This window comes from Hevea brasiliensis, chromosome 12 (assembly GCF_030052815.1).
Source record: "Hevea brasiliensis isolate MT/VB/25A 57/8 chromosome 12, ASM3005281v1, whole genome shotgun sequence".
Taxonomy (NCBI): Eukaryota; Viridiplantae; Streptophyta; class Magnoliopsida; order Malpighiales; family Euphorbiaceae; genus Hevea; species Hevea brasiliensis.
In genome coordinates this window covers 1,491,611-1,508,889 of record NC_079504.1, presented here as the reverse complement: position 1 = coordinate 1,508,889, position 17,279 = coordinate 1,491,611, and the positions used below count along the sequence as shown (strand labels likewise).

At 35.8% G+C, this 17,279-nt stretch overlaps 1 protein-coding gene across 1 annotated transcript; it reads right to left on the bottom strand.

The window, feature by feature from the left end:
• Nucleotides 1–12,981: 12,981 nt before the first annotated feature.
• LOC110655878 (tubulin beta chain) lies at nucleotides 12,982–16,483 on the bottom strand. The gene is made up of 3 exons (XM_021812358.2): nucleotides 15,916–16,483; nucleotides 13,939–14,208; nucleotides 12,982–13,852 (listed from the first exon to the last, which is right to left on the bottom strand). Exons 1-3 carry the CDS (start codon nucleotides 16,313–16,315, stop codon nucleotides 13,176–13,178), a joined length of 1,347 nt encoding a protein of 448 aa, XP_021668050.1. The 5' UTR covers nucleotides 16,316–16,483; the 3' UTR covers nucleotides 12,982–13,175.
• Between the last annotated feature and the right edge of the window lie 796 nt (nucleotides 16,484–17,279).

Genomic DNA, 17,279 nt, shown 5'->3' with positions numbered 1-17,279 from the left:
AGTACAGGAAAATGGCCAATATTTCACTGCAATTGTAAGAAATTCGAATCAAAAGGAATATTGTGCTGCCATATCATGAGGTTGATGTCACTCAAAGACATAAAGTTCATCAACGAACGATATTTGCTTAGGCGATGGAGAAAAGATGTTAACCGTGTCCATAGTAAAAAGTTTTTTCACGGAGGGTACCCACATATGACAGAGGAGTTTGAGAAATACAGGGAGATGGAGAGGTTATTTCAAGAAGCATCCGATTTGGCTTACGATGACAATAAGATCAAATTTGTGAAACAACGGTTGGCTGAATTGAAGCGGGATTTATTGAGCTGGAATGATGGAATGATTGCTCCTACCAGTAATGCACAGGTTACTATTGACACTAACAATGTTGATGAAAACGAAGAAAATGAAAGAGTTATTCTTAATCCACATGTGACTCGTAGTCGTGGACGGCCACGAATAAACAGGCACAGATCAGTAAGGGAGATCACTCAACGAGCAAATTCTGGTAGGAATAGAAACAGTGGAAGGGGCAGGCGTAGAGGTCGACCAAGAAACAATATTAACTCGAATATTGCTGAGCAGGTATATATATATTTTTTTAAATCAGTACTAATGTTATTTATTTCATTTTTTTTTAGATATTTCATGTAACTTGTGTCCTTTTACATGTAAAGGTTGGGCCGCATAATAGCCAAACACCAGGCAGCCAAACACAAGGAAATGTTGCTGATGCTGTAATTAATCCGATTGTCAGTGGAACTATACCAAGCCATCATAGTATTAGGCATTAAGGAACCCATTATACTACTAAGCATTACAATGGAACTGGTTAAGAAATTAGAATAGTATCATCAATGTAATAGCAATTTTTTTAAATTTTATTACAACTTATCTTATGAAATAGTCAGAGTTGCGTTTATAACTTATCAAAATTAGTTAGCTAATTTTAGTCTGCTTCTGCTTCTTATGTAAGCAAGACGTAGCATATTATATAATTTATTATAACTCATGTAAGATCATTTTTCTTGTTAGGTTGAGATTACATTTCTAGATTATAATCATAGCCATGGTCGGACAGTGCTAAATGGCACAAATGTTGTGGCACAAATAGCACAAATGCTTATAAAATGACATAACTATCCTTATTAAAATTTTGAATGGAAGAGATGTCAAGAGATAGAGTATAATTTGAATTTTCATTATCTCTCTTCTATCTAACAACTACTTGAGTAAATAGGATGAGAGTTCCCATGCTTTCCTTGAGCTACCCACCATAATTAATATTATGTGAGTTCCAATTACCTTTTTGAAAAAGTTTAAAGAAGTATACTATTGTTTTATTGAACAAACCCTTATTTGTATCTATCTTCATCTTCTTTCTAAGAAACTCTTTATTGTAAAGCATTGTATCTATCTTTATCACCTTAGTAGATGGGACGGTAAAACAATAAATAAGCCTCAAGCTACAAAATGTCGAGAGGGGGGTGCTAGAGATCAAGTCGAGTGCTTTCCACTTACTCAATAGTTAATGCATATACACCAATTCTCACAATTAGAAGATGCATAATTGGAACAAATGTTTAGCTCTTTATTATTTATATATAACATCCTATGTATTCTTATAAGGACTTAATTTTCACAAATGAGGAAAAGCATTCCATCGAATTTTAATATATTGCGTATATGCAATAACTTGAGTTTGAAAAGCAAAGGCTTGGTAACATGCGCAATTCATATACAATAGCAGTCCCCAAGCCAATGAAAATAGTACTGCAAAAAAAAAAAAAATCCAGCTTCCAAACTTGGTAAGGATAAAAATTATGGCAAAACATTCGACACACATAGAGGATAGCATAGCATATTGTCTCATGAAACATAAACTTAGCATACTATATACATAAGACAACACCAAAAAGGACCCTATCCAAACTGTAGCTACGCTCAAATTTCTTGTAATTTCAGTTTGAAACTCAATCCTATAGTCATCAGCCACTGTCAAAGTGAATTCCACCTCATCATCCTTTCCCAATTGGTTTTCCTGCACAAATGCACGCCATCCTTTTTCAAACCTTGCTTTCTTGAAGACTCCCTCTTGACTAAACCTGTATAATTTGGTAAGAAAAAAATTGAAATTTCTCACCTGTATTTAGATTTGCATGCATTGTATTTTGATAAACATTGGTTAGCCCTATGTTATGCTCTTGCGTCCTCTTAGGGTAGTAAATCTCTCTACCACTGTAATTGATTATGACCACTTTAAATTCATATGGAGGATTGAAAGTGAAGATCAATTTGTAGTTCATTCTACTTTGTGGTAATCCATGAATTTCGATAATCCCTTGTCAATTATAGATACTCCTAGTCCCGCTTGACTAGCACTTCCTGTGTTTCATTTGATGGTGTGCGTAAATGAAATGTCGCTGAAATTGTTCCATTCTCTCTCTTAAAAACCTTGACGGATTAACTTGGAAGAACACAAACACAAAAATGATGATAGATGATAGATGAAAGAGGTACGTGAATCATACATAACAGATGATAGATGAAGGTTTCACTTACCATGGATTGGAATTTGATTACATCCTCAGTTATACGAACCTCAAATGTGTCTGACATTATTGCTTCGATTGATAGGATAAAGATTTGAGAGAGGAGGGTATGATACTCGCTTGTCAGCTAACAACTACGGATAGATATGTGAATCAGATGTGTTTTTGGGTGGTAGATATGTTTTAGGGTGATACTTGAATAATGAGCATGGGAAAGGGATGAGCATGCCATTGAAAATTGGAGATGGCAATTACTTTTGACTCAAAGATCTTTATTGGTCAAACAGATATGTCCAACATTGTCATTGGAAATATGCAATGGAATTAATAACCCCTTCTTGTTGAATATGAATGGCTCACACTAAGTAAATGTTTGCGTTAAGGGCAATTTTTTTTTGAATCAATATGGGTCGGTTTGGTTTCTGAAGAAAAAAACTTGTGTTCAATTCAGATCGAACCAAAACACAAAAATTCGAATGCTCCGCCCAATTATGCATTTAATTATGTCATTTTTTAATTAAATGTTAATATTATGTTTGTAACAAAATTACTTTTATATAAATTTGAAATTTAAAAGTTAAGTAATTACCATATTAAATTTTATATTAATTTTTATAATAATAACTCTATATATTAAAGTATAGTAGTGGTGGTGGTGATGGTGTGATGGTGGTAGTGGTGGTGGTGGTGTTAGAGTTATATGCTATAAGTTATATAATATGCTATGTTATACTATTTTAAGTAAAGTTATATTATATAAAATTAAAATATAAATTTAAGTAAAATAAATAGAATATTAAAATTGATAGCAGTGGTGTAATGGTGGTGGTGGTAGGGGTGGTGGTGGTGCTGGTGGAGTGGTGATGTTGGAGTGGTGGTGGTGGTGGTGGTGGTGTAATAGCGGTGGCAGTGGTGGTGGAGTGGTGGGGGTGGTGGTGGTGATGGAGTAGTAGGGGTGGTGATAGGGTGTTGGTGGTGGTGGTATTGGTGGAGGTGGTAGTGATAGGGTGATGGTGGTGGTGGAGTGGTGGGGGTAGTGGTGGTCGTGGAGTGGTGGGGGTTGTGTGGTGGTGGTGGTGGTAGTGGAGTGATAGTGGAAGTGGTGGTGGTGTTGGAGTTATATGCTATAAGTTATATAATATGCTATGTTATACTTATTTAAGTAAAGTTATATTATATAAAATTGAAATATAAATTTAACTAAAATAAATAGAATATTAAAATTGATATTAAAATTGATTGACGTCGTGTAAGGGTGGTGGTGGTGCTGGTGGAGTGGTGATGTTGGAGTCGTGGTGGTGGTGTAATAGTGGTGGCAGTGGTGGTGGAGTGGTGGGGGTGGTGGTGGCGATGGAGTAGTAGGGGTGGTGATAGGGTATTGGTGGTGGTGGTATTGGTGGGGGTAGTGGTGGTGCTGGTGGAGTGGTGGGGGTTGTGGTGGTGGTGCTGGTGGTAGTGGAGTGGTAGTGGAAGTGGTGGTGGTGTTGGAGTTATATGCTATAAGTTATATAATATGCTATGTTATACTATTTTAAGTAAAGTTATATTATATAAAATTGAAATATAAATTTAACTAAAATAAATAGAATATTAAAATTGATATTAAAATTGATTGCAGTGGTGTAATGGTCGTGGTGGTGATGGTGGTGGTGGTGTAATAGTGGTGGCAGTGGTGGTGGAGTGGTGGGGGTGGTGGTGGCGATGGAGTAGTAGGGGTGGTGATAGGGTATTGGTGGTGGTGGTATTGGTGGAGGTGGTAGTGATAGGGTGATGGTGGTGGTGGAGTGGTGGGGGTAGTGGTGGCGATGGAGTAGTAGGGGTGGTGATAGGGTATTGGTGGTGGTGGTATTGGTGGGGGTAGTGGTGGAGTGGTGGGGGTTGTGGTGGGGCTTGTGGTGGTAGTGGAGTGATAGTGGAAGTGGTGGTGGTGTTGGAGTTATATGCTATAAGTTATATAATATGCTATGTTATACTATTTTAAGTAAAGTTATATTATATAAAATTGAAATATAAATTTAACTAAAATAAATAGAATATTAAAATTGATATTAAAATTGATTGCAGTGGTGTAATGGTGGTGGTGGTGCTGGTAGAGTGGTGATGTTGGAGTCGTGGTGGTGGTGTAATAGTGGTGGCAGTGGTGGTGGAGTGGTGGGGGTGGTGGTGGCGATGGAGTAGTAGGGGTGGTGATAGGGTATTGGTGGTGGTGGTTGTGATAGGGTAATGGTGGTGGTGGCGCCACCACCCCAACCCCCACCCCCACCACCCCCACCACTCCACCACCACCATTGGGTAGTGGTGGTGGGGTGGTGGTGGTGGTGGTGCCACCACCACCACCACCACTATCACTCCACTACCGCCACCACCACCACCACCACCACCACCACCACCACCACCACTATCACTCCACTACCGCCACCACCACCACCACCACCACCACTTTACCACTACTACCACCACTATCACTCTGCTACTACCACCACCACTACTACAATCCCACTACCACCACACCAACACCACCACCACCACCACCACCACCTCTGTTCCCACCACTATCACAGTACCACCACCACCACCACCCACCACCACCACTATCACTCCACCACTGCCACCACCACCACTATCACTCTACCACCACCACCACCACCACCACCACCACCACTCTAACACTACTACCACCACTATCACTCTACTACTACCACCACCATCACTCTACTACTACCACCACCACTACTACTATCACTCTACCACCACTCCATCACCACCACCACCACCACCACCACTGTTCCCACCACTATCACACTACCACCACCACCACCACCCACCACCACCACTATCACTCCACCACTGCCACCACCACCACTATCACTCTACCACCACCACCACCACCACCACCACCACTCTACCACTACTACCACCACTATCACTCTACTACTACCACCACCATCACTCTACTACTACCACCACCACTACTACTATCACTCTACCACCACTCCATCACCACCACCACCACCACCACCTCACAAGCCACCACAAACACACAAACACCACCACCACCACCACCACCACTCCATCACCACCACCATTATCATTATACCACCACTATCACTCCACCACCACTACCACTCTACCACCACCACTATCACTCCACCATCGCCACCGCCACTATCGCTCTACCACCACCATCACCACCACTACCACCATCACTTCACCACTACCACCACCACCACCACCACCACCACTATCACACCACAACTATCACTGCACCATTACTACCACTCTATCACCACCACCACCACCAATACCCTATCACCACCACCACCACCTCCGTTGCTGCCACTATCACACTACCACCACTACTTCAACAACACTACTCCACCACCGCCGCTATCACTCCTCCACCACTATTAAATAATTTAATATATATTCTTAAATTGATATATATAATTTATATATTGAAATTTATATCATATTTCAATATTTTATATATTGAAAAAATATAAATATAACTAGTTTAACCGTCACCCTACCCACACTAATCTAGCACCTCCATCATTATCACTCCACCACCACTATTAAATTTCAAACCAATTTTAATATGATAATTACTTTAATATCAATATTTATTGTTATAATATTTAATTTCATTTTGAAATGCTATTTACTTCACTCAAATTAATATATATCAAATTTATATCATATTTCAAGTTAAAAAAATATATATAACTTATAGTATAACTTAACATTAAAAATCAATATCTCTTATCTTATAACAAACATATTATATGTCATAACTTATAGTGTATAATATCTCTATATTTGCATATTTCCCATAGCATTAAATCAAAGATATTAATCGGATTGAATAACGCAATTCCCTTGCTTTTGGAGATAGAACCACCATAACTCATCTCTTATCTCTACTCTCTCCCTATTATCATTCTACGCTCCCTATTATCATTCTACGGTTTCTCAATTCCAACAGAGCAGATAGTATTAATTATTATATCTTTATTTATTAAAATAATATTTTTAATTTATTTAAAATATAAAATAAAATAATTAAAAATTTAAAGAAAATTTGGACGCTACTATAAGTAGCGTCCAACTTTTCTTAAATATTTTTAATTATTTATTTTTTTAATTTTAATTTTTTATTTTATTAAATTTTAATTTAATTTTAAATTAAAAAATAATATTTATAATAAATATTATAATATATAATATTATATATTATAATTTTATTTATTAAAATAATATTTATATTTTATTTAAAATATAAAATAAAATAATTAAAAATTAAAAAAAAAAAGGTTGGACGCTACTATAGGTAGCGTCCAACCTTTAAATTTTTTTTTAATTTATTTTTTATTATTTAAAGGAAAGCTAGCGTCCAGCTTTCCTTTAAAAATTTTGATGCGGACGCTATTATAAATAGCGTCCGAACCTTAAAAACGCTATTATAATTAGCGTCCCGCACTCATCTCGTCCAGCTCAGCGTAACTCACCCCTTTTTGGTAATTATCTTCGAACGCACCTTTTTTTGGTATTATTTTGTTTTCGATTACACATTTTTTGTCAAAAGCCCCTTATTTCGGCCTTGTGTGTTTTCTTTGTTTGGCTAAGGGACAATAGGGTTATTTTAGTTGGATGTGATGGGTTTTTAAACTATCTTTCATAAGACAATATGCTCTGTTTTCCTTTGTTTTTTAATGTCAATGTCAAACATTATAAATAACCATTGTTGTCACTTCTAATGTTCTTCCTTTTCTTTTATAACCAGATAATCCTTGCTTATGTTAGTAAAGCATAATAATTGAAAAACTATAATTTTTCTACTTGTTTGCTATAAAGCACTAAGAGCACCATCTGCTTATCGGGCATTTTATCAGCATTTCTTTATCTAATTTGAAAGTGGTGTTAAATATCTCTTGAAGCAAAGATTGTAGAAGAATATTGAACTAAAGCCTAGCATAAAAGGCACATAAAACAACAACCATAACCAGGTAAACCACCATAATTTTAAAACAACCCAATAAAGCACACCAAATGCAACCAATAATAACAGAGACTCGACCAAATTTGAAGAAGCAAGTACACACCAACAAGCTGACAGGATGAGAAAAGCAAACAAGTGGATGACAAACAACCTAAGGACACTGGACAAAAAATAGATAAAACAATCTCATAACCATAGAATGAATAAGCCAACACAATCAACAAAATAATTTTTCGTGATCTGTTTCTCATAAGCATAATCATTAAAATAGAATCAGTATATCCACCACAATGAATGTCCATTGCATGTCTATCATGCATGCACGTTAAACTAAGCTAAGAACCCTATATGAGAGCTACTTTACTCCAGCCACCAACATGTCTTATTAAGTCTCACGTTAAACAATGAAACATTCATTCCCAGTGTAAAAGTCTCCACGTTCAACATATATATATGGAGATTAACTGAGTTTAGTGGTATCAATCTAATTACATTCATTAGCTCAATTCTTTCCCATGGATACAACACCACAGAGAAGGATTAGGAGGTCCATTAACTTGCCTGCATCTCCGGCAACGCTGGAAACAATGTACAATAGCACTAAGCAACAGTTGGAAGAGCTAAAAATAGCTACTGAAAAGATTGGTTCTTGATATGGGTAAGGAATACATCACTGCTACCTTATTGGATGAGCCACCACTCTTGAAGTCTTATGATATCTTCCTTCAGTTGCCTCAAACAAATGGAAATTCAACAAACAATGACAACAATGTTATTATCATCTCTGATACCTCAGCATCTGCTCAATCATTACCCGGTGTTGAGTCATTACCTCATGCTGAATGAAGAATGTGTCAAGTTGGCGTCTTGTGTGAAGCTATGGAAAGGATTTGTTTTCTAATTCTATGTTTCGTGGATATGTTTTGTTATCTATGGTTATGTTTCAAAAATTAGCTTGTTATCTTGTTTATCTTATTCCCTTGTCATGTTTCTCTATTATCATATTTCATTTGTGTTGTTTTTGTGTTAACTTTTTTGTTAATGAAGAGCTATGTTCCATGTTGTGTTAAATAATGTCTTATTTTGCTCAAACACGAAAAATGATTATGTTTTATAAAGATAAAGATTTGAAACTCTAAATGTTATATGTAAATATAAAACTAAGACCTTAAAATCTAAAAGCTATAGCCCTCCATGATTCAACAAGAAAGATTAGTAAGGTGATCCTTCAAACGTGGCTATCATATTTTTTTTTTACAATTGTTTTCCTTGTAACTTGCTTCATTTTATGCAAGCAATTTTGAATTGTCTTATAATCTCCTATGCTTCTTTGGCATTGTAATTCAAATCATTTTGATTGTAAAAAAAAATAAAGAAACACAATTTGCAAAATTTTTGCAGATATTTTAAATTTAAGGAAGTCATACCACAATTAAATATTTCTAGAAAATGAGAAAAATATCATGACAAAATCTTTAATCCACCAAAACAATTTCATAATTTAAATCTACTAATATATACATTAGGCTTTAAGATAACACATCAAAAGGGTAATCACTTCATTTTTTTCCAGTCACTATAAACTACATCAAGTAACATCCGAATAAAACCCCCAAAATGATCCCAGCAACAAATCCGTAGAAAAAAGCACTATAATCCAATTTTTTGGACTCCATATTTCTTAACTGCAGATTACTTATTGAAGGAGATTCTTCACGTGGGTCTTCCTTTCCAAACATTAAGGATTTCTTTGACTCCATATTGATTGTCGAAAGATATTGTTGACATGGCTCTTCATTACCCAAAGTTGTTGAGATTCCAGATGAAGCAACAAGAGACATTCCATCACCACCACGATATGAATTCATAGGCAGATTGTTAGCATGATTGAATGCATGCAAGGCCTCCTCCATTGTGTCATATGATTTGTACAAGCTCCTGCTTACACCAATAACATGTGGGGCGCATTCTTGCCATGAGGTGTAAATCCCAGGTTGAAGACCATGGAAGACAACATAAAATTTTTCTTTTCTTCTATTGCTTGTGACCCTCATATTTTGAGAGTACAGTAGGATATGAACGTTAGATGAATGGAAGAAGGAAGGTTATTCATCTCCATAAGTCATGAAGTAGGTATAGTCATAAAGAGTTTTCATGGAAGCTTTCAATTTTTAGAGTTCCAACAGCTGCAAATGTATTAATTTCACATTGAAAAATGTTGTAGTTAAGTGGCTTATAAATGTTGTAGGTAAGTAGATATTAAATGAACAGACTTTATAGTTAAGTGGCTTATAAATGAGCTAAATGGCTCACAGTCACCCTAAATGGCTTATATCTTAAAAGGGTAAAACGGTAATAAATTTTAATATAATTACCAATATGCCATTTTGAGCTGGCTCAATTTGAGTCGTGTAGTATTTTTGTTACTTAAAAGAGCATGTGGCCAATAATTATCAAATTACTGGATAGAATAACGACTCCTACAGATGAATAATTCATGGAATCTCTGATGAGTGATTAGGTGGGTGGTTTTCCAAGACGATGAAAACCAGTGTAGTCATTTACGGTTCAGTTTTTGTTTACTACAATAAATTAACTGTCGTTTATGATTTACCACTACTTCAGTTTAGTACAGAAGGCTACAGCGGATTGGTATTTTTTTTTTTTGGCAAATTCTAGGTAACATTTGGTGTATTAAAAAAAATATTATATTTATATAAAAATAATTATATTTTAAAAATTAAAAAAATATAACTTATTATTTAATAAGTAAAGGTGTATTATATATTAAGTGTATTTAATAATTTATTTATTTTTTTGTTTTTCAAGAAATCAGTCATTAGGACTGATCAACGATCTTATACGACGGAATAATCCTGTCTTTCGGCGTGTTATCAGCTATTGTAGGGCCCAATATGAAATGGTATTTCAGTTTATTTGTCATTATTATATGAAATGATATTACCCAAACGATATTTACTGTTGTAATCTTTGTATATATAAATAGATACACTTTTCTCATTAATTACAATGTGACACATTAAATTTATTTCGGTAATATCATAATACAATCCATATACATACAACTTTTACATTTTCAAATTTTTCCTATGAGAAGTAATGATAATGCGGACTCTGACTACTTATGAGGTCCTTTTTTATGTCCTGAGCTGTTGATGGACCATTATTTTTCGTGAAATTTTATATCTTGGACGATTAATTTTCCTTAGGAAGTTAATACTTATGCAGATTTTTTTTTGGCTCATTTAACTCATGATTTTCTGTTAGAGCTGACTTAGCTTCAGACTCTTATCATAAAGTTTGTCAATTAATATAACAAGATATGATTGGAGTTGCTTTTCATAAATTTTTTCTGATTTAATTCTAGCGAGTATTTTTCTTTCATTCTTTGTTAAAAAAATAAAAATAAATATTAGTGTTTTCGGTCATCCTGTGAGTTTAAGAAGCGAAGTGATATAGTATGGCTAAAAATCCTATTCAAATGGAAACGAACCAAAATAAAGCATTAGGTATTCAAACAGTATTCGGATAAGGCATCAAGAATTTGGGCAGTTCAAGAAGTGTTCAAACAAAGTATGCGGATTGATTACAATAAATCTAGAATAGGATGGTTGTTTGATTAAAGAGTAGTATGTGTTTGTAAAAGGAAGGAGTGATCAGGCAAGAGATAGGTGCATAATAAAGGCATGTCCTATATTATGTCGGGAATGTAGGCATGTTAGTTAATACCTCAGTAAAGAATTGGGAAATTTAGCTAGTATGAGCTGGCAGAATCCTGATTAAGGTGGAAAAGGAATTATCTTTTATTCTATAAGTACGGTCCACACCAATATTCAAGATACGTATTTCTATCTTTCTTATTTGTTGGTATTTGCTATTTTTAGCATTTACTAACTTGAACGTCGAAGTGACCTATCTCAGGCTACCAACCTCATCTTCTTTCTTGCGATTACAAGCAACATTCTAATCCCGAGAACCTCAAACAGCATCACGAAGAAACATGAAACAGCCATACAATTTGAAAGCATTACTTTAGCATGGAAAGGTTAAAATCACTCTAATATTGTCATTCTCATTGAAGCCATTATTGAAGCATTTATATAAGATTTCCTCTTCATTATGGTAACTAACAGGTTAATTTAGCAAACATTCAACACAAACTAAGTTAAAATGTGATAACTATTTATGCCTAACATATAAGCTCATCTAACTTCAACTTTCATAGTTGATGCTTCTCTGTCGGACAAGAAAATGATAAACTTCTAAGAACTCAGAACTCCCACACCTAGGGGTGAGCAGATTTCGGTCTAAATCGAAAAATTAAACCGAATCGAGCAAATTTAGTTCAATTAGTTCAGTTTATAAATTTTGATAATTTATGTTAATCGGTTTGGTTCGATTATTTTCATAAAAAATCGAACCGAATCAAAATTATATATATATATATTAGGAAACCTCAAGATTTTTGAGTTCCGATTTCTAATTTTTTTTAATGTTTTTATTATTGAGATTTAATGTTGAAAATATGAAATCTTATAAAATTCGGTTTGATCAATTTAAAACAGAACTGAACCAAATCGATATTTATCGATTTGGTTGGGTTCAATTCCCTCTTAGTGATCGATTTAGTTCGGTTTTTAAAATTTTTTATTTTCGATTTTCAGTTTTATCGGTTTGTTTCAGTTTGATTCGGAATCGAACCGACTGTTTGCACACCGCTGCCCACACCGACCTCACCTTGGTTCTTGTGATTATAGGCAACATTCTGATCTATCTCTGATTCCAGAACCTCAGGCGGCATCACGAAGAAACATGAAATAGCCATACAATTTGAAAGCATTACTTTAGCATGGAAAGGTTAAAATCACTCGAGTATTGTCATTCTCATTGAAGCCATTATTGAATCATTTATATAAGATTTCCTCTTCATTATGGTTACTAACATGTTAAATTTTGCAAACATTCAGCACAAACTGAGCTTAAATGTGATAACTATTTATGCCTAACATATAAGCTCATCTAACTTCAACTTTCACGGTTCATGCTTCTCTGTTGGACAAGAAAATGATAAGCTTATGAGAACTTAGAACTCCCACACCTATCTATGAAGATATAGGATTAATAAAAGCAGAATGAGCGACAACCTTGCACTGTGAAAGGAACTTATGACACTATTACTTGAAGAAATGTAGCAATCATAATTTTTCACTTTGAAGGATAATAAGCAAGCGTACAGAAATCCAGCAGTCGTACAAAAGAAATTCATTTGTCTTTAACATCAATTATAGTTTGCATTCAAATTCAATTCACTCCCGATTGCTTCCAGCAAGTAATTCCTGAGCACTTTTCAAGAAAAAGCCCCAACATAAAGCAACATAATTCCACCCCCTTTCGCCCTTTCTAAGCAGGTAAAATCAAACATGAAATTCCTTTATTCAAAGGCTTGATATAACAAACCAACAATATCACCTCAGGAAACCGAATATCAAATCAACAGAGAAAATACTGACAGCCACATAGTAGTAGTAGATACATGAACAAGTGAGGTTGAGCCATCAAACCTCATTCTGACTCTGAAAACATAGCCACAATTCATAAGCTTCTTAGCCCTCATAATTCTCTTCAATGCCCTCCTCATACTCTACATCCTCCTCAGCAGTTGCATCCTGGTACTGCTGGTACTCTGCCACCAAATCATTCATGTTGCTCTCGGCTTCAGTGAACTCCATCTCATCCATTCCTTCTCCAGTGTACCAGTGCAAGAAGGCCTTGCGACGAAACATGGCTGTGAACTGCTCACTCACCCTCCTGAACATCTCCTGGATTGATGTGGAGTTCCCTACAAATGTTGATGCCATCCTCAATCCCTTGGGAGGTATATCACACACACTAGACTTCACATTGTTAGGAATCCACTCCACAAAATATGATGAATTTTTATTTTGCACATTAATCATCTGTTCGTCCACCTCTTTGGTGCTCATCTTTCCTCTAAACATAGCTGAGGCAGTCAAGTAGCGGCCATGGCGGGGGTCAGCAGCACACATCATATTCTTGGCATCCCACATTTGCTGAGTAAGCTCTGGGACTGTGAGGGAGATGTACTGCTGTGATCCACGAGAAGTAAGTGGTGCAAATCCTACCATGAAGAAGTGGAGTCGTGGAAATGGGATCAGGTTGACAGCCAGCTTCCTAAGGTCTGAATTGAGCTGTCCTGGGAACCTTAGGCAGCATGTTACACCACTCATAGTTGCAGAGATCAAGTGATTCAGGTCACCAACTGCAGATAAAGTGCAAAGAAGCCAAGCTTTAATATCGTTGTATTTCATCTTATGATACTAATAGAAAAGACTATTTACAACTCACAGCTTGGAGTGCTCATCTTCAGAGTCCGGAAACAGATGTCATACAGCGCTTCATTGTCAAGTACCATGCATTCGTCAGCATTCTCCACCAACTGATGCACAGAAAGGGTGGCATTGTATGGCTCCACAACTGTGTCCGATACCTTTGGTGAAGGGAAAACAGAGAAGGTAAGCATCATTCTGTCTGGGTATTCCTCTCTGATCTTTGAAATGAGTAGAGTTCCCATGCCTGAACCTGTGCCTCCTCCAAGAGAGTGGCATACCTGAAAGCCTGATAAAAAAATATTGCAACATAAGAGTTTCATCTAGCAATTTAGAAATAAAGAAAAACACCAACAGCCTTCACCAAGCCAAACTTTTAAGGAATCCATGGGAAATCAAATTCAAGGAATGATTTTTTCTTTTCCATAATCCCTCCCACCAAAGTAAGTTGATAAAATGTACAAGAACATTCATTGTAAAAGAAGACAACCTCATAATGGTTTATCCAGTAATATCAATATGACAAGCAGTCGTACGCTTCCAGGAAAAAACCTAAAGAACATAAACCTATGCAGGATCCTCCTATAAATAGCTTTCTCTGAACCCAGTGACTATAAATCTAAGTGAAATTACTTTCCAATTTGGCAGGCTACAAAAATCAATTAAAGCCACACAGCTCCAAACACCTAATTGTTGGTTTTTGCTAAGCCGCCATTATCAAAGGTTAGTCCATGCTGATGTTTTCAGTGATTCTGGTAAAAAATTAAACATGCTTGTAGCAGTAAAAATCAAATGAAGAATTTAACTTCAAAGTTCTACATAATGGTAGCCGTAATACTTGCTGAATTTCAGCGTGCAGATCCATTAGCCAGTTATGAATCGAGTTTAGTTTTTTTTATTTTTTTATTTTTTTTTCACATTTTCAAGCCACTATTTTTTTCGTGGCTGAACATTGGAGTAAAAAGAGATTCTGATGCTCTCAAGTCGACGTAATCTTTTTGCTTGTTGGTGTGTTAAATTCCCTTATTGATGTCATTTTCAAATAACTATGAGTCAATGATTTCAGTATATTCCATCTTTTGGTCAAGCTCATTAATGGTATTGCCACTTTTCTGGGGTGCTTTAGGATAACCTTTTTCGATGAAGCGTGCTAATGTTAATGAGAAGATATCGGTGCGATTATTTAATGTTGGGCCTCGGCCCATCACAGTAATGATATGATACACTCAGATATTATTAGACTCCACACCAGACAAAAATGGGGTCTACTTACACAGCTCAGCCTTATCATTGCATCGCAACATCAAAAGAATAATTAATGAATTAAGCACAGAAACAGGGTGATGGGAAGTATGGCCCATATTAAATAAAAAAATAGAAGTATACATAATTAAGACAAACTATTGAGGCAAGTAAACCATTCAGGTTTCAGAACCATGACCAAGTTATCATAAAACAAATAAATCGAAGACGATCGATGAAGGTTTCTTTGTAAGTGGTAGTCTTTGGCAGATTAAACAATAAGGTGAAAAAATAGCTCTGAATAAGCATATGAAATTGACTCCACAACTTCAACAATGGAAAAGTAGCTAGATAAAATAGGAGCAGCACTCAGAACAACAGTATACTTCGACAATTAGGAAAACAAGGAAAAAAAAAAACAGTAGAGCAATAATTGTAGAGAAAAGGCATGCTAAAACAACTTTTCAGCATATGAATCTCTCAAAAGAAAACACTTCAGACTCAAGAGTAATCGATAAAATCGAGTTCTACAGATAAACAAATGAGAAGAATCTGGCACTTTAATATAAACTACGCGATTCTGAAAATCTTCATTTATGAATGATGAACATACCAAAAGTACAGCAGAATTCACACAGAAAGATCCTTTCGTACTCAATATAGCAAAAGAATTGGCGAAATTCAAATCTCAGATCATCCAGTTTCTTGAAGTGGATCAGTGAGACATTTAGAATAGAATAGGAAACGAAAATACCTTGCAAGCAATCACAATTCTCAGTCTCCTTACGAACGACATCGAGAACAGCGTCGATCAACTCAGCTCCCTCTGTGTAATGACCTTTGGCCCAATTATTGCCGGCACCGGACTGGCCAAAGACGAAGTTATCGGGTCTGAAGATTTGTCCATAAGGACCGGATCTAATACTATCCATGGTGCCAGGTTCAAGATCCATGAGAACAGCTCTGGGAACATACCTTCCACCGGAGGCCTCATTGTAATACACATTGATCCTCTCAAGTTGAAGATCAGAAGAGGCATCTCCTTTGTATCTTCCGGTAGGGTCGACTCCATGCTCGTCGCAGATGACTTCCCAGAATTTGGAGCCAATCTGGTTGCCGCATTGGCCTCCCTGAATGTGCAAGATCTCTCTCATTATTGCGATTTTAGATTAAGGAGTTAGAAACAGATGAGCTGTAAGATAGAAGAAATGGAGAGAGAAGTATGTTGAGATAAATAGAGGAGGGAGAAGTGGAGGCTAAGATGGTAAAAATGGAGGGAGAGAAACAGATATTTTGAAGTGTGTCGTTTCATTTCATGTTCATAGGCAGGGAGGAGCGAATGGGGAAACGGACACCAACTAACTGCCGCCAATGGGTGTGCTCACGTTACATGGTGGGACCCGCAATTCCCTCTTTGGGATTGGGATGAATGCTAATTAAATATAGATTTTTATAATATTCTATTGACAATCACATTTGAAATAAATATGAAAAGTTTACGATATGTGCTTATTTAATTCAGAATAAATTTAACTATTAAAATTATTAATTAAATACAAATTCAGATAAAATGATTTTTTACATGTACCCTATCACCATTATTAAACACTAAATTATACACCAATTTAGAGCAATACACCAAACAAACACAAGGTGTAACATTAATTCAGAACAATACACTAAATAAATGCTCTGGTATAAAGTATTCAGAGATATGAGATATTAATTTATTGATATAAAATATTTATAATACTTTAATAATTTTTTTAGTATGAATTAACATAAAACACTTGTAATATGTTATATTTTTTGTGCAGGCAAGTGGTTCGGATTATTTTATCTAAGTAGTAGTTGGAAGTTAAGCGTAATTAGGAAGCGCTTAGGGATGAGTTGGAATTGCAACTGCAAGTCCCATAATGCCATTCCTCATCCGAAATCCCAATGGCATTCGCTATATGTGATGAAGGAAATTTATCGGGGTATGGATGTGGAATATCGAATGGATGTGAGCCATTAGACCAAAACGCGCCTGAAAGTGACCCAAAAACCAAAATGGCTATGTCCACCTTTCGAAGGAACCTAGCCATATTCCAATAAAATATCTCATCAATCATAATC